Here is a 20888-nt window from a genome sequence, read left to right as displayed (position 1 = left end):
TTTTTCTCTAAAAAGTTTTCTAGGTTTGCAGTTTTGTCTTTTTTTTTTCCTTTACTTTCATTTTTTTTTTTTAAAAGCTACGAGAATGAGCAGGTGGACTGTAGTCTCCAGGAATGGTGGTGTCTCACGCCTCTTGTGCTTTTTCCTTTGGGGCCTCCGAGCGGCTGGAGGGCTGGGATGGGCAGGAGGCTCCCTGTAAACATCTGGACTTGGGCTGGGTCACAGGCTGGTGTTGAGCGAAGCCAGGGGTCCCAGGCTGGAGAAGTGAGCGCCCCTCCAGACACAGGCCTTGGGAGACTCAGCATGTGCTCCCCTCCCCCATCACAGAGTAAGACAATGGTTAAAACCAGAACAGATGCCGGGAAGAGGGGTACTGCGGCCATTTCCGGCACCTAGGACAAGGGCCGGCTTCAAACAGGGAGGCCTGTGGCAGCTCCTCCCCCGAGTCTCTGGAACTGAGGGAGGGGACGGGGAGCCAAGAACAGAGAAAGAAAAGAGGAGAAAAGCAGCCGGGGTGGGGGGGACGGACAGGCAGAGAGCGTGGTCCTCTTGCCCCCATCTTCCTCAGGAGCTGGGGGGATCAGAGTCGGCGGTGGCCCTGGAGGTGGGGGACAGTCAGGGCATGGGTTGGGAGGTGGCCAGGGTGTGCCTCTCCTCCCCACTCCCTTGACAAGGACCCTTTCCTTTTTCTCTTCCATCTGTTATGAGGGACACAGTGGCTGCCCCAGAGCCAGTGTGTGTTGCTGGGTTACAGGAGGGAGGGGGGTCTACAGCACTGGCAGAACCATGCCCATCTCCCCCACGGCTGGTGGGGCCAGCGTCAGCCCAGGACCCTCAGATAGGTCTGAGGGAAAGACTGCAGGGCTGAGCACAGAGCCGATCACACTGAGTGTCAGGTGGCTGGGCCCTCTGTTAGCCAGCCTCCTTCAGGCCAGGCCAGTGGCTTGGCGGGGTCAGAAGTGAGCTTTCTCCAGGGGTGGTCAGGACAGCCAATCCGTTGTCTCCCGGCGCACGGCCAGATGCTTCTGCCGTCTGGACCATGGCCCGCCCTGGACCACGGCCCGGCCTATCCGTGTGCCGATGCCCCTCAGGTCGTCCCGCCGACCTACCACCCTGTGCTCCCAGGCTCTACACCCCCACCGCGGCCCTCCCCAGCCCCCACCACTCCCTTCTCTAGGTTCCAGAGCTCCGCTCCGCTCCACCCCCGGCTCACCATCCTGCCAGGCCCCGCTGCCCCTCAGAAGAGGCCGCAGTCCTTCAGGTTGTTCTTGATGATGACGTCGGTGACGGCATCAAACACAAACTGCACGTTCTTGGTGTCGGTGGCGCACGTGAAGTGCGTGTAGATCTCCTTGGTGTCCTTGCGCTTGTTCAGGTCCTCGAACTTACTCTGGATGTAGCTGGCTGCCTCGTCGTACTTGTTGGCCCCTGTGGGAGATGAGGTGGTGAGGACTCGGCCACGTGTGGGCTGGGCACAAGCGACAAGGTTCTGTGCACGTGGACACACAAGCACAGAACATGTGTCCCCGTGTGGAAGGGGTGATGGTGTGCGTGTGGTACATGCGGCGCCAGAGTGTGTGAAGAGGAGCTCCTGACTGTGCGCGTGTGCTGGATGCCGGCCCTGTGTGCAGGTAAGAGCCCGGGAGCCCAAGCCAGGCCCCAGCTCCTGCGCGAGTGTCCTGCAGTTACCCTTCTGTCCAGCGGGGGGCGCCGGCGCACCGCCTGGTCACCACCAGCTCCTCCCCAGAGGCCCAGTCCCCACACCTGTGTACTCGGGGAAGCAGATGGTCAGGGGGCTGTGTGTGATCTTCTCCTCAAACAGGTCCTTCTTGTTGAGGAAGAGGATGATGGACGTGTCTGTGAACCACTTGTTGTTGCAGATACTGTCAAACAGCTTCATGCTCTCATGCATGCGGTTCTGGGGGCAGGACAGCGCGGTCAGCACCGGCCCCTGCCCCCCGCCCCCACACCCCCCCATTGGCCTCTCGGCCCCTCACCATCTCCTCGTCCTCGGCTAGCACCAGGTCATAGGCGCTCAAGGCTACACAGAAGATAATGGCAGTGACCCCCTCAAAGCAGTGGATCCACTTCTTCCGCTCAGACCGCTGGCCGCCTACATCGAACATCCTGCAGACACGGGGTTGCCTTAGCTCCAGAGCAAGTGCGTTCCCGGAGAAGGTCCCGGCTTTGCAAGTTGGCTAAGGACAGACGCCCGCTCAGTGGGGGCCGCTATCTTCATGGAACCCTCCTTGGCTGTGTGCCTCCCTCCTGGTTCTGGGCCAGAGCCCGCGTGTGTGGGCACGGCGGGGGCTGGTCAGCAGGGCAGCAGAGGAGCTGAGCCACCGGCACCCACACAGGCTCGGGAAACCCCAGATCAGGGCTCAGGACTCCTGGGACAGCCCCTCCTGCCCGGCAGAGCCATCAGGGGGCCTTTGAGTGAGGGGACCCCCCCCACCCCCGCCCTGCCACACTCCCATCTGTCCTCCAAAGACTTGACCTTCCACCCTGCCCACACGCTGGCTCACTTGAAGTGGAGGTCCTTGAAGGTGAAGTGTGTCTCCACGATGCCCGTGGTCTTCACACGGGTCCGTAGCACATCCTGCTGCGTGGGGATGTAGTCGCTCTGTGCGATGCGCTCCAGATCATTCAGGTAGCTAGAGGTAGGGGCAGGTGGGTCAGTGGGAGTGGGGGACAGCATCAGGCCTCTTTACCTGGACCCTGGGCCAGCTGACCCAGGCCCCATCGCTCCCCTCCCCGCACTGTTCAGACAAAGCCCTTGCCTCTTCAACCCTTACCTTCATCATAGTCATTGCTCAGATGAGGAAAAACTGGACCAGCATCCCTTACCCACCCTAGCCTGGGGAATGGGCCTGCAGGAGGCGCAGCTCTGTGCCCCGCAAGCCAAGCCCTAGTCCCCAGGGCTGAGCCAGATCTGCCTCAGACAGGATCCAAGCTGGTGAGCTGCAAACTGAGGAGAGCGGGAGGGGGCCAATGAGTCCTTTGGGGAGGGATTTGGGGTGCTAATCGGCCCAATCATGGCAGCCGCTGCAGAGCAGCCCAGCATGACCCTCGATGCAGGGCTGGTTGGGTCGGGGCCCTCCAGGCTCCACGGGCTCTTTGCCCAGTGCCCAATAAAATTAGGCTCCTCGGCCGGGGAGGGGGGGGGGGCGGCGGCGGCACGGACACCTGTTTGGCCGGAGTCCCAGGGGCTCCTCATTACCAGCTCCCTGAGTAGTATCAACAGTGCCCCTGCCAGGCCCTGGGACTAACTCTGCTGTCTGCCTCAGTATCTTTGCTGTGCCCTGGGGACTGGGTCCTCCGAGCGGCTGCCTGGTGCCGAGGTCTCACTCCTGGCGTAGGCCTGCTGGGGCCAGCGGGAAATGACCTCAGAGACGCGGGGACAGAACAGAAAAACAGGAAGGACCATGAGGGCCCATGACGCATGTGCTGTGACCTGCTTACTGCACAGTCGCCTACTGACAAGCTCCTGCCTAGAGGCCTCCTGGGCCTCCTGGTGGGTTCTACACCAGCCTCTCCCATCTCCCCAGCAGGGTTCACCACAGGGACCCACTGCCCTGCCAGCAGCCTTGAAGGACTGCTGTGAAGAGGGACTGGGGTCCTCTGCAGCATTCCAGTCCACCCCCTGCCTCTTGTCTCCCCCCCACCCCTGGGGGGGGTGAACTTATCATGGCCTAAACCTGCCTGAGAGAGCGGGACCTGGGTCACCGCTGAATCCCCACACCCAGACCAGTGCTGGGCACACAGCGGGTGCTGAATGTCTGGGGAACGAAGAACGGCACGATGGAGCGGGGAGTGGCCTGGAAGGTGTCCTATCCTCACAGTGTCTGAATGCCCCAGACACTGAGGTGGTAATGGTTGGGAGGGCCTAGCCCTGCCTGCTTCTAGGACCTATCAGCTCTCTTGGCACTGAGCCTCTGACCTCCGGGGGTGGGGGCATGCTGAGGTGTGGCGGTCCTCACAGTGTTTGGCTGCAATTCTGCAGCTCCCGTGGGGGGCACTCACAAGGGCATTCAGGCCACTGCAAGGAGAGGGAGTCAGTCCGTGGGACTGGGGCACACTTAGGGCTCAGGCCCAAGTAGGGCCTGCCTCCTATCCACCCAAGCCCTGGTCCAGCCCCTCTGTGGGCGGGCTCAGGACTGATGGGCAGTGGGAGGGAAAAGCGCTATAGGCCACGCTGGCTTAAGCAGAGGTGGGAGGGGTCAGGTAGAGTACAGGGACAGCTGCCTCTTTGGGTGGCCTCGTCCAAAATGCCTGTGCACATCCCCTACAGCCCCCCGGCCATCAGCACTGGCCAGCAACCTGTCCTGTTCTCCATGGCTGCTCAGCCCCCAGCACCAGGCCTGGCACATGGTAGGCAACTCAGGGAAGGAGTTGGGAGCATGATCCTGTGGGCTGGGCCTCTGGAAAACTCCTGGAACCCTCTGGATTCCCCAGCCTTGGGCTCTAAGTCTTGGGCTCTAAGCTGCACACAGATCTGGCCCCACCTGGTCTCTTCCCCTTGTATCTTCCGCTCCAGCCAGTCTGAACATCTGTAGCTGGGGCTGCTCCCTCCAGGACTGTGCACATGCTGTGTCCCCTTGTGTGAGCTTGTCCTGCTCCTCCCCTGCCCATCTCTTGCTCAGAACTTGGCTGAGGCGATCCCTCCTCTGGACCAACACCGACTCCCACCATGACACGGACACCATGGGTAGTCACTGCTTGGGAATCCATCTGCTCCACTTGTCCCTGGGTCCCTCCAGTCTTGCCCAAGGCTTGACACAGGTGGTAGCAAATGTCCTTTAGAATAATTATGTCTAAGGACAGATTAGACTCAGTTGGCCCTGGGAGACAGCAGCCCCACCTGGCCTTCCTCCTGGCTTTCAATACCACTCCTCCCACCTCAAGGCAAAAACCACCAAGGTCTTGGTGGGCAGTCACCAGCTTTCGAAAACAGGGACTGGCAGTGTCTTCCAGACAGTGCTCAAGCCCTCCACTCCTGCCTGTGGTCCAGGACCCCCTCACCCCACCCAGCCCCACAGGGTACTCACTAGGCCGCAGAGTCATTGAGCTGGTACTCCCGAGAGCGGCCAAAGCAGGCCTGCACACCGTGGTCAGCCCAGAGCCTCCGGATGACACCGGACAGATCCTCAGGGAGGACACCCTGCTCCTCAGCAGTGCAGGATAGTGCAAACAGCTGCCGGGCATCGTCCTGGGCACAGTGGGGAGGGGTCAGCCAATCACAGGGGCACACCCCACCCTACCTGGCCGAGGCAGGGAGGCTTCCAGAATGGGCCCCGCCCAGGCTTGGGTAGTCCCAGGTTTCCCAGGACAAGATTTGCCCTGGCGCCTTCAGGGAGGCAGGTGGGGGTTGAGGGGAGGACATACCGCTCTGGAGGGGTCGGCAAAGTCAATCTGCAGATTGCCCATGGCTTTGACAATGGCCATGATGGACTGGATCGTGTTGCTGTAGACGACCGCCCGGTACTGCCGGCATTCCTCCTCTGAGTAGCCATCCTCGTGGATGATCCTGGCAGCCAGGGGTCAGGAGTTAGGGTCCGGAGGGCACAAGGACCATACATGGCCTTGTGGGGCTGCTGGGGCCTGCAGGACCTACTACAGAGAGGAGGAAACTTCCCCAACCCCTGGGACCTGAGGGTGGACGGCTGCCTCTGAGAAGGTCTTGGGGCATTACTCAGGGCAGGGGATGGGGGGCAGCAGAGACTCAGAGGAAGAAGAGAAGAAGAGGGGACATCAGGGTTTGGTGGCTGCCTCTCACACACAGCACTTACTTCATCTGCTTGACAATGGTGCTCTTCCCTGACTCCCCAGCACCTGGAACAGAGGGCAGAGGCGGTCAGGGAGCAGGGGCTACGGGAGCAGGGGCTACACGGGCAAACCACCAGTGGCCCAGCCACCCGCAGTCCTGGAGGCAGAACTCACCCTCACCATCAGCCTCGCAGGGAGATGGAGGCAGTGGGGCCTGGTGGGTGGCAAAGCTACCCAGGGTGTAGCTGGCAGGGCCATAGTGCTCCAGGCAACTCAGACCACCTGCACCCCTGGGGAACTCACCCCAAGCCTTTGCTTCCCATAAGCTTCACTGCTCACCACGGGACACCCTGTCCCCCCAGTGCTGACTGAGCTCAGGGGCTTCAGTCGGAGACAATGCCAGCCCTCAGGAGTCCCCCTGTCATTCTCATGGGGGTAGGGGTGGGCAGGCTCGCCAACATGGTGCCTGGGCACAGCTGACAGGAAGGAGCCCTGCACAATTCAGCTGGGTAGTACTGCCTCTTCTCCTCACACTCCAAGCCACCAAGGGGTCTGGGCTGAGGCAGAGGGTCACACTCCTGCCTCCCAGGCATGGCCTGAGTCTACCCTCGGCAGATGGAGATGGGGACGTGGGAGACACGCAGCATGACGGACACACACACAGACTCACATGCACACCCCCTGGACCGATGCATATGCTTCCAAGTCTGGCAGAGGCCCATTCTGTATTCTCTTTGGCCAGTACTGAGGGATCTGCTGGTGCTTTTTCCCATGATTGTCATATGAGCCCCACAAACATACTGCTTCTGTTCCCATTTCACAGACAAGGACACCGAGGCTCAGAAAAGTAGTCTTGGCCCAGGACTGTGCAGCCAGGATTCAGGTGGGCAGGGAGACGCACAGGACTGTGACTGACGGCTGGCCTGACCAGCCTTTCTCAGAATGTGACTCAGAAAACCCTGGGAGTATGTTTTCGAAAAAAGCAGATTCCCAGGTCCCATCCGAGACACACAAAGCCAGATCTTGAGGGGTGCAGCCCAGAAACCCACATTCCTCAGGGACTCTGCAGGGAAGTGTGAAGACCAGGAGGGCTGCCCTGCCTCCCTGGCTGGGAGATGGGAGTGGGGGAAGGACCTCATCTCCTTTCACTGTCCTAAACTCCAAGTAGAACACATCTCAGTGGGGCCAGCTTTCCCTCCCAATGCTTGCCCAGACTGTTCCCTCTGCTCCTTCCCCCTCACTGGCAGTCACACCTGCACCTGCCAGGCCCTGCCTCTTCTTGCCAACACCAGGCATTTGTCCATGCAGTTTCCTGTGCTGGGCACACAAGTCCTATGCCCTATTTCCATGTGTCCCAACCCTCTTGAGCAATGGGGCAGGCTGGTCCCTCTGAGTAGCTCAGCGGGGCAGATAGTGGGGTCTGTGGGGAGGGTACACTTGGGGACTCTGGCTCCAACATCCCTCAGGGTGGGTCAGGACAACCTCAGAGGATGAGGGGCTAACAAAACACTAATGCGAGCAGCAAGATTCCTAACAGCAAAGCCACAAACAGCGCCCCCTATGGGCCAGATTCTATTTGACGCCTACCGCACCAACTAAATCATCTCTCCCAGCAATCCCACCTAGCAAATGAGGAAACAGAGAGAGGCTGCTGTCATGCGGTCATCATTCCCTCTGTGGATGGCCCACTTTGCTGGCCTCCTAGAACTGCCCTAGGAGCCCTGACCTGCGGCTGGGCCACACCATCCTCTGCCCCGACTGCCCCTGTCACTGGGTTCACACCCTGCCTTCCTAAGCAGACATTGCTCAAATCTCTGCAGTGCCCTCCGGCAGTAGGAAAGCACCCCCACCCTGCCCCGCCAAGGTCCCTGCCCACCTCCATTTACCCCACCTCTCACCCCAGATCCACATTTTATCTGGAGAAACTGAGGCACAGCTGTGGCCCTCACAAGGGCAGGACTGGGTACATCCATAACCCAGTGGCCTCCCTGAGCAGAAGGGCCTGGGGTCTCCTCACAAATGCCACCAGCTGCTAGGGATCACTAGGCTTCTCACTGTCCCAGTGATGCCCAACCACGGAGGCCCATCCTCCAGGGCCAGGGAGGGTAGCACCGGAGGGGCGAACCACAGGGGGCAGGTGACCTCCTGGCTGTCCTTCCCACCTAGTCACTTGCTCCCACACAGGAGGAAGGAAGCACATCCCGGGGCGGAGGAAGACTCAGGAATCAGGGGTGTCAGCTAGTACTGGGGGCTCAGTGGGGGACCAGAGGCCAAGGATGTGAAGTGATGGGTCAGTTCAATCATGCTGGCCCCAGTCAGGCAAACCCAGACTCAGAGCAGAGGTAACCGTCCGGGCCACAGGAGACCTGAGATTTTGGTGAGGTGTCCCCTCTTGTGTGTCTACCTGAAGCACCAGTTTCCCTGCCTGGCCTTCTGACCACTCTCTTGGTGAAGTGCTGTGGCATTCAGTGGCCCTGCCCAGAGATAGGGATAATAGCACGCTTTTGCTTTGCATGTGATTTTCCTAGCAGCAGCAGGCCTGGCAGGCCCAGAGGTGGGCAGTACCTGGTGACCAGGCTGGAGCCAGGACACCTGCTCCCTGCCCCAGCCAACAAGGAGTCCACTTTCCTATCCTCTTTGAGCCCCAGGCTCCCTTCCTGTCTCATTTTGAGGGTTAGGAGGACATTCTCTGCCCCCACTTGACAGGCGGACAAACCAAAATCAGGGAGCCCCCATCCCTGGACTTAGGGCAGTCTCTTTGTCCTCCTAGCGGCTGTGACTCAAGCAGGAAGGAGCAAGTGGCAGGACGAGGGTGTGGCCAGGGAGGAAGCTGCAGGGAACACAGGGAGAGAAGCAGAGACATGGCGAGGGAGCAGCCACAATAAGTGGGGACCAGGGAGCAGGGGAGAGGTGGGTGAGATGGTGGAACAGGTGGGGCTAGGTGCCCCATGAGCTGTGGGTCCCAGCCCCCCCCCCAACCACCCCTGTGGCTGTATCCCATCAGGGTCTGACAATGTCCCCTATCCGATAAGGCAGTACTGGAATGAGTTTGCTTGTACCCCAGCTGATCCCGGGTACCTGGTTCCTCCCACCCAGTCCGGCACCTTCCCAAGAGGAGGGGGCTTCACTGCCTGGCCCTGGACAGCTGCTAAGGTGCCTCTGATAGAAGGTGGCAGGAGTCTCCTGCCCACAGAGGACCCCACCAGGCGCTCCCTTCTCCAGCTGGGAGAGATCAGAGGGCCCCACAGAGGCTTCCTAGGATGGCTTCGGTGTTCCCATGGGGCCTTACCTCTTCTCACCAAGAAACCTCTGCAGCTCTCGCCCCAGGGCGCAGCTGCTGGGCACCCCCGCAGGCAGGCAGTAATTGCCATGATGTCCTGGCCACAGCGGCTGCGTTAGAACATCTGCTTCCACTCTGGGAATGCTGGGCCCCAACGGAGTGGGGAATGGATGGGGGGAGGGAGACGGTGCAGCTCCACCTGCCCCACCAAGGCCAATGGGACCCGTGGCCTGATGCCGACTTCCAGCCCCAGCGTCAGGTCACGGTTGTCTGTCTGTCAACCTTGGACCTTCTACATCCCAGACAAGGCTCTGCCCTACTGGGAGGCCCTGACATGCTGTTCTTGTCCTCCCTGGCCTCAGTTTCCCTTCTGCAGAGGCTGCCAAGCCTCAAGTGGCCAGCTGGCCTATCTCTCACTCTCAGATCCTCTCCCAGAGGGAGGTTCAGACCTCCCACAGCCCTGGTGCCCACGCTGATCCTTCCTGCTGTCTCCAAGGGCCTTACCCCCTCCCTGCCCTTGCTCTGGTACCCTATCCATGAAACAGGACACCACCATTATCTCCTCCAAGAGGGAGGGGAGGATTCGACACAAAGCGCTTCTCATAGTGCCCAGCACACGGTGAACACTCAGATAAAAGTTATCATGATGTTTGTACTCTATGGAAGATCACAGATGTCCCCAACCCTTTCATTTCCTGCAGCCTCCAAAGACCGTACTGCATAGGTCACTGTAACCACAACCTGCAAAGTAGCCTGCTGCGGCCATCTCATCAGAAGGAGAGTTTCTGAAGCTTTCAGATGAGGCACAGTGGAGGGTGGGCGAGGACCAGGGGCTCAGAGGCTGGCGCAGCACTGCAGCTCCCTGCTGGGACTCAGGGACCCTGGGATGGCAGTCAGAGCCATTCGGGCCTTTTTGGGCGTCTGGCTCTGGGTTCGTCACTCCCCCTCCACATGAGGCAGGACTTCTGCATAGTTGTGGAGCCTCCTTCCCACCCAGAGCCTGGCCGCAGACACTGCTCACGGACTCCTTGCGCTCAGAAGGCCAGGCAGAGGCTCCTGCGCTGGTGGGCTCTCCTCTAACACATGGGGCTGGGGAGCGCAGCCAGCTGACGTGGCAGCCCGAGGGCAGAGATTCTCATAAGCAGCAGGGCTGGGACCACAGGGTAGACTTGGGCTGCAGCCCAGCTCCAACCCACAGTACCAGGCCCGCCTCCGCGGCCACCCCCCACCCGGCCCTAGTGGGGCACAGGGAGAAGGTGGGGATGAACCTTGGGAAGAGCCTACCCCCAAGGCAGCCTGGGCACCACCTCCCACTCTCATCCCAGGAAGGTGCCACGTCTCTGGCCCAGCCAGTGGTTCCGGGCCCCTTGGCTCTGGCCCCTCCCCTGCAGCCTCAGGGTCCCAGACTACGCCACCGCCAGGGGGAGCCCGGCAGCCAGAGACAGTGGAGGAGGTGGGGGCTGGGCAGTGCCCGGGAGCATTTGCTTCTGAAAAGCAGCCTAGGGTAAGGGCAGCTGGGGGAGGTGCCTGGACCCTTATTCAATGCCTCTCCCAGGCCTGGGAGGCCCTCCGCTGGCGGAGACCCCGCACACCGGGGAACAATGGAAATGGGGGGGAGGAGGGCTCCGCCAGACAAAGGCCCTTCAAGCCCCGCCCCCGGCGTCTCTTCCTTCCTCCAGGTGGTATTCTTCGGTCCCCTTACTCCCTCGGTCCCCTTACTCCCTCGGAGGCAAGGCGCTCAGTAAGGGTCTGGCACTGTGGGGGGCCGGGACATGAGTCTTGGATGGGGGCCGCGACATCCCCACCCACAAGTATGGCCTTGCCTCCCCCCAGATGCCCCTAATAAGCCTGGAACCTCCCTCTCTCTGGTCTCTGCCACTTGGGCAGCCTCCAGTGGCTTCCAGGCCTTCATGGTGCCCCCACCAGGGAAGGAAGCATCAGCAACCAGGATCCAGCCTGCTACTCCAGAGTCAGAGTTCTCTGTGTAAGGGACTGGCCTCGGGGCCTCAGACCTGGAGAGGGCTTGCCAGGACGGGGCTGTGTCCCTTGCCATGGGGCCCTGTCCACTGGACAGAGGGAAACTGAGGCACTGGGTAAAGCAGGCCAACCTGGAGGGGAGGAGGCCCGGATGCTATAGGTCTCACCCTCTACAGGAGCCAAGAGATGCTGGACTGGGCCCAGGTCACACAAGGAGCCAGGCCTTTTGACACACTCCTCTTCCTGGATGCTTCTTTGTTGAAGGAATCCCTTTGCTGTTTTCCAAGAATCTGAGTGCCGCGCCCCCGCCCCCCCCCCCCCCACTTTTCTTTGGGATCTTTGTTGTGGGCCCTGGGTGAGATGCCCAGCCCCCAGGCTTCGGGGTTCCCATATGTGAAATGTACCCCTCCAGGGAGTGTGCCAAACTCAAGGCCTGCCCTGAGCAGCCTCCCTTGGACCCTCACACTCACCCCCAAACTGCCCCAAGGTTCAGCCCGAGCGCACAGTGTGTCTCTGTGCTCACAAGCCATGGGCCCTTGCTGAGAATCAGGACATGACAAGTCCCAGCACTGGGGCATGGAGAGGGAAAAGGACAGCCTGAGGTCACAGAGAAGAAGGTGCGTGGGGGGGGGGGGGTGCTTTCTGGGACCCAGGGGCTTGAGTGGCCATGAAGATGCATGTTTTCTGCTTAGTGTGTGGCGTCATGGCCCACCAGGCCCTTGAAGCATCTGTGCTCGCCGTCCTAAAATCTCCCTCAGGCTCCTCAGTCCCCTCCGGCCTGGCCTAATAACACAGAGCAGAACCCCCAGGAGCCTCCGCAGGGGAAGGCAAGGCCACAGCACTCAGATTCACAGCCTGAGGAGTTTGAGGACTGGCCTCTCACCTATCATACTGTTGCCAGGCCCCCACAGCCTCGGCTCTTAGCGGGAGCCCTCTGTGGGAAAGCTCTTCCCTTCTCATCTGGACAACTCCCGGACTCAGGGGCCCCCACCCTGGACTCTGACAGCCTCTGACCCTTCCTCAGGCCTTGTCTCCATCCTCCTGACCCCCTGGAGGCTAAGGGGAGGAATGAGCATAGTGTTAGGAGATGAGTGAAGTACTCAGTGGCCGAACTAGGATCCGAGTCTTTCTGTGAGGGAACACGGGCTGGGAGGGACGATGGCAACTGCATTTGGATAAAGTCACCCCATGGCCACACAGCAGACTTTTGGCGTAGAACAGGAAAAAGATTCATGAACAGACTCTTGGGTCCCCCACCTCCAGAGCAGGCAGACTGAAAGAATCTCCTGGAAGAGGAATCGAGGCCCCTGGAGATGCGTCCCTAAGCGTAAGTAGAAAACACACAGACCACAGAATCTGCCTCTCGTCTTGACTGACCAGTTCCTGCCAGTGGGGCACCGACTCCTGACGGACAAAGGTAGTTGTGGATGGGTGCTCCGTCACTATCTGCTCCTATCTTGGTGTCTCCGTGTATTGGGTAAGTCCTGTAATATCTCCGAGCCCGTTTCCTCATCAGTGAAATGGATGTACTGTCCGTCCCAGCCTCATAGGGTTAAATACGGTGAGACGCTGAAGGGACCAGTTGTATGTAATAGTCCTGGTTTGATCAGAGGCAGCTGCTGTTATCACTGAGGGTAAACTGAGGCCCAGGGATAACAGCAGCTCATCTCCCAGTGATGGTACCCCCCAGGCCCAGCAGGTAGTAGTAGCAGAGGGGAATCCTTAGGCTGGACTAAGGGTCCTTCTGTCCACTGCCCGGCAGGGGAAACCCAGAGTGAGCTAATCCCACGGCTGCTGCTCCATTTCCGGGCATTCATCTCGGCCTGTAGCCGGCCTTCCGGCTTTGCAGGGCAATGGCCGCTCGGGAATAAAAGAGCAGCCCTCTGCTTTCCTGCTAGCCTCCCGCTCCCCCACCCCACCCTGCCGCTGTCCCTCTCCCAGCCACCACTTCCTGTGGTCAAAGGAGGGGCCTGGAATCCTTCTCAAAGGCACTACCTTTTCTGAGCTCCTGGGCCCAGCAGCTGCTGAGGTGGGACAAGGGACAGAGTTGCCTGGAATGACACCAACCTTGTGACTACCAGCAGTGGCCCTTAGGGCTATACAGAGATGATGAGCCTGAGCAGGTGGGACTCACCTTCCAGATCCCCCCCCCCCACAGGGCTCACACCCCCACCCCAGGACAGAGCAGAAGCAGGCCTCGAGCTTCTTCCTCTTTTGGGCTCCTCCTCCTCCAGCTGCTTCCTCCTTTTCCTCTGGTGTGGACACCACTTCCCCGAGAGGCCCAGCCCTGCCATGCAGACTTCACTGCCCCTCCTCCCGCCCAAGGCACAGTGGATGCTGCCATCGACACCCCCCCCTGCATATTTTGAGGAGGAGCAGCCTCGCACCCCAGAATCCTCCAAGCCTTCCCCGCAAGCTTCTCACAGAGCTTTATACAATCCCACCTTTGGGCTTTGTTTCCAGCTGACCTGGCACTTGCTGCCAAGCCTTGGAAATGCGTGCATAAGGCCAACACCGTGACCCAACCCGACCCAGCCACTGTTGGGTGATTCCATGGAGACTCTTTCTCCCAAGCCACCAGGATGAATATGGCTCGAAGCAGTAACACTGGGGTGAGGGTGAAGATGGGGTTGGGGTTCAGTAGAAGCAAGAGCTTCAGGTCAGAGGAGGGCTGCATGGAGCTGGACAGAGGGGTCCTACCCTGCGGTTGCGGCTGACAGAGGGACTGCTAAGAGCCCTGCCTGGGGTACCGGGGCCACCATCAAAGAGCTTAGTCCTCTGCCTCATCAGGGCACCTTGAAATGTGTCCTGAGGCAGGGCTCATGAGCTGTGGTCTAGCAGGAACCCGATGACCCCTGTCCCCGCAGTGTGCTCTGAGATTGGGACTTCTGCCCCAGGATACTGTGAAGACAGGACAGATGTTGGCCTGGGCCCTCCCTGTCCCCATCTGCCCAAGGCTGCCCCACAAGGCACAAAATGGTTTTGGGGAGGCAGCACTCAGGCTCCAGGTCAGACCGTCTCATCCTCTCCTGAGGGTCTGACGCGGCAACGCCCCGGTCCCTCAGTGGACAAAGCTTTTGTGGACAAAGCATCTTCCATCCCGTTCCTCCCTAAAGAATGAGTGGCTTTTAGAGACAAAGACCAAGAGACACTGCTGTGCCCACCTGTGGCCCAAGCTGTCCCTGCAGGGCTGGAGACTTAGTGACCTCCCCGGGATGGGGTCAGGCCCACCCTGACCTGCGGTCACTTGCTGAGCCATGTTTACAGACCGAGGACGCCAATGATGCCACCCAGTGACCCTGCAGCTCAGGCTAGCCCAGGGCCAACCCCTGATGGGCCGCCCAAGCCTGAAGGGGTCCCTGACCACGCCAGCCCTGGTCTGGCGGACTAGGCTCCAGCTGAGCACAGCGGGTGGCTAGATGCTGCTCCAGGGCCTGGCATGGAAGTCTGTGCTTCCCAGCTGCCTTGACTTCCACCTCCAGCTACGGAGGCTGCTCATTCCCTCTCTCCTTGCCACCTGCTCCTGGGATGCCCACAGCTGAGTGCCGGTGTCACTTCCTTTGCAAAGCCACCCTGATTCACCCAGTCTCCTGGCTCAGGGTATCTATCCCCTGAGGAATCCAATCCCACTCCTATCTACAGGTCCCTCCTGATGGCTGCACCAACACTAGGGGTGAGGGGCTGGGCCCTGCGGGACTGGGCAGGACGCAAGCACAGGGGTTCAAAAATGGCTGAGACCCTTGCTCACTTCCCAGCGTGGGAGCTCCGGCGCGGCTGCTCCCGAAGACAAAGCCTCGCCCAGCCTGGGGGAGGGGTGGGAAGGAGAGACGGGAGGCCCCAAGCTACCCCGCCCCCCATTCAAGTGCTAATGAGCTCCAGCCGAGACCTTGAGGCTCCGGGGAGGACCAGAGGACAGGGAGGCTGGAGGCCCGCCTGGGTACCAGCCCACCTGGTGTCCAGGGCCCAGCCACATCCCCAACCTCAGGCCCCCAGGAAGGCCACTCAGTCCCCAGAGGTTGGGCTTACAGTCCCCAGGACAGTCTGTCACTCCAGCTGGCACAAACTGTCTACACACCTTGGCCTCCCTACGTGCTTCAAGCAGCTGCCTGAGGGGAAGGGAGGGGGATCCCCCATACTGGGGCCAGGCAGCCTGTAGGCTGGGGAGAGCCCTCCCCATCAACTCTCAACTCTCAACTCCACAGGAGCCGTTAGGGGCTCTCTCACTTGTTTTGCAATCTGCAGACTTTGGTGCGCTGTCCCCACAACACCTGTGGCTGCAGGCAGGTGCCCCATGGGGAACAGAACGCCTACAGAATTTCACCTGTCGCTGCGATTCTCAGAGGATGCACTAGGTGGAGTTGGGACAGAAACCCACATCTGGGTAACCCCAAGAGCTCTTCCAAAGAGGTGAGCCCTCCTCCCCCAGGCCAGGCCTTCCAGATTCAGTGCTCTCGCTGAGTTGGTCCCTCTGCCCCACACCTACCCTTGGCAAATGCTGCTCATTTTTCAAAGCCACCCAGAGGACACCCCCCACACAAACACACACATGCACGCACACTCCATTTGGTCTCTTCCCATTACCCAGCCAACCAGGACCCCAGGCTATCCCTTCTCCAGCTAGATCAAGCGCCAAGCAACAGCCCCAGAATACTTATCCCTGTGCTCTATAGCGTCATTCTTTCCACACATGCTTAATAGGCACCTACTGTATGCCAGGCCATTTGTTAGACACACAGACAGGACAGAGACCACAAAACTCCCTTCTTTTTCTTTTGGTAAACCTAACTGGGCCCTGTGTGGGCAGTCCCTGGTCTGGCCAGGCCAGGAACTCCTGTGGCGTTGCTCTGGCCTCAGTCCCCAGGCTGTGGGGCAGTCCCAGTCCCGAGAGCTAGACCTGCTCTCCTGGAGCAGCAAAGACAGCAGGCCTGCGACAGTCCCCAAACTGCCTGAGCTGAAAGGAAGCATGCCACGCCACTCTCCTAGGAACGGTAGAGGCCTGACCACATGCTCTGCCCTGTGACAGGCTCCGGACTAGTCAGCAAGAGTTCTGCACGAGGTAGGATGAAGGCTGTCTCTGACCAGGCAGGTGGGGAGTTGAGGAAGAAAAAGCCTGCAGAACTTCTCTCTGGCTATCCCCCACCAGTCCCTGTCACTGACCTGACACTGAGCCCTTGTCACCTGCCCACAATGTCAGGTTCAGTGACCGCCATCTTACTCCTCCATCACCCACCCATCCCCAAGACTGAGTTCAGACTAGCAGCACTTCCTTCATTCAACAAACAGGTAAGAAGCATTCTGTAAGTGCCAGGCTCCCATGCTTGGCACAGAAGGCTCAGAAACGAATAGGACACAGCCTGCCCCTGTAGTCTCAGGGAAAAGCAACAGTCACCCAGGCAAGTATGATGCTGATGGGGAAAGCAGCAGCACCAAGAAGAGCCAGAGGAGGACAATCAAGCGGCCTCCATGAAGGGGAGCTGTCAAGGAAGGATCGCTGGGAGGTGGTCCCAGAGTTGAGTCTTGAAGAACAATCAAGTAGGAGTGAATTAGATGGAAAAAAGGGAAATGCATGCCAGGCTAGGAGAGTAGATGCAAAGTCCCAGGGGCAAGAGAGAAGGGCTGTATTTATACTCTGAAGCCTGCATGGAACCCACCAGGGACAGTCTCTCCTTCCTCTGTGGGCTGCCCACACAAGCCCATCCCAAATCAGAAACATCCCCCCCACACACACTCTGGCTTCCTTTCCCCTAAGTGCCCAGACTAAGGCCCCAAATTCCACCTGGGGATTGTCAGTCAGTCCGGTTGAGCTAGGTGGCGGCAGGGGGTGTCCCTGAAGTAGGGCTGGTATCGGCAGCTCTCCCCCAACCAACCAAGCTACCAGGAAAAACACACTCACTGGTGTGCAGCGCTTCTGCCTCTGCCCCCGGTGCCCATCCGCCAGCAGGGCTACCCAGGAGGGCAAGGAGCCAGTATGCGGGTGGGGCAGCAGGCGTGGTTCTGGCTGCAAGGGAAAGCTGGCAATTGCCCAACCGAAGAGTCCCGTTGCCTGGACAGAGTTCTTCCCGCTATGTGGGACAGGCGCCCAGCACTCTGAAGCTGCCCCAGCTGGACCCAGCCGCTCCCTGGACCTGGATGGGAAAGGGATGGCCAGCCAGGACACTTACCCAGGCCGCCAAGGGTCGCCAATTTCAGGCCGAGGTGGGTCTCTCAGCTCCTTGCGGTACACCCTCTGCAGGGTCTTAGCTCCCATTCCCTACCCTCGACAGGAACCTCCATGAGGCCCCCGTTCTCCCCATCCTGGGCCCAGCACTCCTCTGGCCCAAACCCAGGAAGCCCATTCAACAGAGGAAGCAAAGGCCTGAGGAGCAGGATGCTGAGATGGACTCCCCAGCCTGGAAAATGCTGAGCCAGACCCTACACCCCTGGTTGCTGCCAGCCCAGTGAGGGAGGGGTTGCCAGGCCCAAAACCTGAGCTGAGCTCCAAGGAGCTAGGCTAGTGGCATGGGCTGGGATACAGAGAGCCAGAAGCCCTCTGTATCCTGGCCCTAGGGCACAGTGGCCCATCTCCTCGGCCGATCGGGGGCCGGCCAGGGGCCTCGGGGTGGGCACCAGGAGATAGCGATACCGGAAGCACCCTACCCAGGCCCAGCGGCCATCAGCAACGGGCCCTCCACCTTGGCGACACCCACTCACTGGGGCTGCCTCACTCGCAGTAAAGACAGGAAGAGGCAAGCGCCCAACGCAAAACAGCCCAGGAGGCTGGGCCGCCGCCCCTTCCCGCCCCTTCTCTTCCTACCCGCAGCGGCGGCGGAACGGATGCCATTTTGAAACCTCTGGGCTGTGCCCCTGAGGCCAGGCCCCCAGGGACAGTCAACAGATGGGCTCAGATGGAAGACACGCTGTCCCTTGGCCAGGCCCCCAGCAAGGAAAGCTCTGCTTTTCAGAGCCTGGGGACCCCACGGCGGCTCTAAGGCTGAGGGACCACACCCCCCCACACATACACTGTCCAGCCTCCAGCGCTGCTGTGAGGGCATCTCTCCCCCGACCCCCGAAGCCTCCAAATCAGGCAGCCACCGGGCACCACACCTGCTCCCCAGTGGAAGGCTGGACGGGGACAATTACCAGGCCCACAGTCTTTGCAAAAGTCCACCTCAGATGGCCCCCAACTCCAGCTGGCCCCCAAGTCCTCCTCTAGCTGGTCTACCACGTCCCCCTCAGAGGGTCTCATAATCTGACAGGCCCCCCCCACTCCCAGAGGCCAAGTCCTTGGCTGCTGGGCCCAGAAAGGGTGCGGGAAGACCAGCACCCGTCAGCGTATCTCCTCGGCCCGCCCGCCGGGACAGCAATATGTCGGCTGTCTCACCACTTCCACTTCCCCCCACCCCTCAAGCAGCCACCATCTTCCCTGGCCTTGGAGGCGCCGCAACCCAAACTCCTCCACACTCACACTCCCTCCTACTCCCCAGACGCCCCCCTCACCGGCCCAGATGGGGCTCAGAAACTGGGAAAGAGCCAGCCGGTGGAATCTCCCTGGGAAGCTGGAGGCCTGGCTCCCTCCCCCAGCGCAACCAGTGGATCCTCAGTCCAGCCCCTCAGTCTGCGCCCCTTCCTCCCATCCCGGCCAGGCCCACCCGGTGCAGGAGGGGCGGGGGGAATCTGAGGTAGGCCAAAGTGTGGGAGAGGACTTAGGGAGGAGGAGCAGCGGCTTTGAGGAGTACTGTGTGCAGAGAGGGACCAGGTGGGCCAGAAGGAGGGAGCAAGGATCTCTAAAGCTTTGGGGGTTCTGGCTGGAGAGAGGGCTCATGAGCAATCACAGTTTCCACTTGAGAGGTACCTTGGTGTCAGGGCACCCAGGTGGAGGATACAGGGTTCAGAGAAGGGATGGGGCACAGAGCGGGAAGGAGGGAGTGGGTGGGGGCCTGGCAGGGGCCCCAGGGATATTCACGCCCAATAGGAACCAGGGGAGCAGGTTGGGGGAAATAGGTGGTTCCGGAGGGTGGGGACCAAGTGGGGTTCTGGGGCTTTGAGTAAAGTCTAGGAAGGATGGAAGGATAAGACAGGGACGGAGGGTCTGTGAGGTGGTGAGCAAAGGTGGATGGTCAAGCAGGGTTCTGGGTCTCCGTGTTTGGCGTCTGCAGCCAGTTGAGGGTCTAATCAAGTGTCTGGGCTAAGGATCAGAGGTCTAGGCCAACCCAGAGTTTTGAACCAGTATTTGAGTGTCCTGACCAGATGGGGTCTGGGAGTTCAAGTCCAGGTGTGGGGGTCCAGGCTGAGTCCGGGAGTTCAAGGCCCTCAGTGTGGAGGTCAAAGTCCTTGTCTGGGGATTCGGGCGGGGAATCGGGGGTCCCAGAGCAGGGCGCGGCCTCACCCAAAAGCAGCAACTTCACCTCCCGCGCCGCCTTCTCGCCGTCTTCCCGCAGGTTCTTGTCGATCATCTTGGAGCGCTCGGCCGCCGCCTTGTCCTCGGCACTCACGGTGCAGCCCATCCCGCCGTCCGCCGGCCCGGCAGCCGCCCGGCCCCCACACGGCCCCCGGCCCGGCTCGGCCCCGCCCGACCCACTCCGCTCCCGCCGCCGGCCCTCTACGGGTAGCTCTCGGGTCGGCAGTTCCGAGCGTCTGCGGGCGGTGCCTTCCCGGCCGCCGCGCACCGACGGTGGGGCGGGCCGAGGGTGGAGCCGAAGCAGGCCAGGCCCGGGAGTGGGCCGGGGCGGGCCCGAAGGCGGGGCCATAAGAGATCCGGGACCGGTGATTGGCTCTAGGGCGGAGCGAAGTAGAAGTTAGGCTCAGCCCAGGCTCGGGCTTGGGGTGGAGGCGGAGCCACGCCGGGGAATAGGGGCCGGAGTGGAGCCAAACCCAGAGGGATTGGGCTTCGGGTGAGAGGCAGGCGGGGCCGGGCTCCGATTGGATGAGGAGCGCCCGGAGCTCCGCGGCCCGACGGCGGGGGCGGGCGGATCTTGTAGCCGGAGGGTGGGGATCCGGGGCACCTCGCTGGCTGAGCAATAACCAACCCTCGAGCTTAAGCAAGTTGGACCAGCAGGGTGGAGGAGGCGTGTCTTCGTCTCGTTAAAGTTAATGAATCCAGTAAACTTGTTTCGGGATCTACAGAGCCCCGGAGCCTCTTTGAACTATGGCTTTCTCTGTCTTACGGCGGGTTTGGCCCCTTCTCTCTTGGGTTGTAGTTAAAAAAATGTCTACTGCCGCCTCTACACCTTTGTCCAGGCTGTCTCTCTCAGCCAGGGTGCCTTCCCTTGTCACCCAAGGCTTTAATCATCTTCCACGGATCTAGGAGGCATCCGTCTGCACGTAGTCATCATGGACTCCAGCCTGGGACATGGCAACCAGGTCGAGAGAGAGAGAGAGAGAGAGAGAGAGAGAGAGAAGAGGTCCACCTGACTTCCGGAAGCATAAGTGGCCATGATGCTATGGTCTGTCCCCACTGGACAATGGCTGCAACCTTATTCCTGGGCAGAGGAGTGGAGGCAGCAGCGTTCTCAGCAGAACACTGCAATCTTTCTGATCTTCTTCTGGAAGAGCCCACAGCCCTGACCTCCAATGGGCCTCCAATGAAAGGATGTGCCAAGGGTTACTGAGAAAGATGTCTTGTACGGTCCCAGTGCTATGAGGCCAGGAGGCCCCAGCCCTAAGACAAGGAACATCCACAAAGCCAGAAAGGGAGCTGGCCACCCGCAAGCCCCCTGTTCCACGTAGACTCCCTCCTTATGACCCCTACCACATATCTTGTTTCAGCTCCAAATCCTCAGGCTGTCTGTTCTCCCTGAAGGGTCTGTAGATCCCTTTCTGAATGGCCCCCTTGCTGAGCAGCCATTGGCCTGTAAATCCTCCTGCAGTTCCTCCAGGGTCCTCTCCT

At 60.4% G+C, this 20888-nt stretch overlaps 1 protein-coding gene across 1 annotated transcript; it reads right to left on the bottom strand.

The window, feature by feature from the left end:
* GNAI2 (G protein subunit alpha i2) lies at positions 1-19637 on the bottom strand. Its single transcript, XM_045990688.1, has 9 exons — positions 19389-19637; positions 5790-5832; positions 5386-5527; positions 5049-5209; positions 2526-2654; positions 1998-2127; positions 1765-1918; positions 1214-1428; positions 1-598 (listed from the first exon to the last, which is right to left on the bottom strand). The coding sequence occupies exons 1-8, from the start codon at positions 19504-19506 to the stop codon at positions 1238-1240; spliced, it is 1068 nt and encodes a 355-aa protein (XP_045846644.1). The 5' UTR covers positions 19507-19637; the 3' UTR covers positions 1-598; positions 1214-1237.
* Positions 19638-20888: the final 1251 nt, after the last annotated feature.

Source organism: Meles meles, chromosome 20 (genome assembly GCF_922984935.1).
Source record: "Meles meles chromosome 20, mMelMel3.1 paternal haplotype, whole genome shotgun sequence".
Taxonomy (NCBI): Eukaryota; Metazoa; Chordata; class Mammalia; order Carnivora; family Mustelidae; genus Meles; species Meles meles.
This window is presented reverse-complemented; position numbering and strand designations above follow the sequence as displayed.

Bases quoted from the DNA above. Each gene is read 5' to 3' on its own strand.
- GNAI2 (XM_045990688.1), bottom strand. From the start codon at position 19,506: ATGGGCTGCACCGTGAGTGCCGAGGACAAGGCGGCGGCCGAGCGCTCC. The intron at 5,833-19,388 runs GTGAGGCCGCGC...CCTCTGTTCCAG, and splicing joins GGTGAAGTTGCTGCTTTTGG to GTGCTGGGGAGTCAGGGAAG. The intron at 2,655-5,048 runs GTGAGTACCCTG...CCCTACCTCTAG, and splicing joins CTCAATGACTCTGCGGCCTA to CTACCTGAATGATCTGGAGC.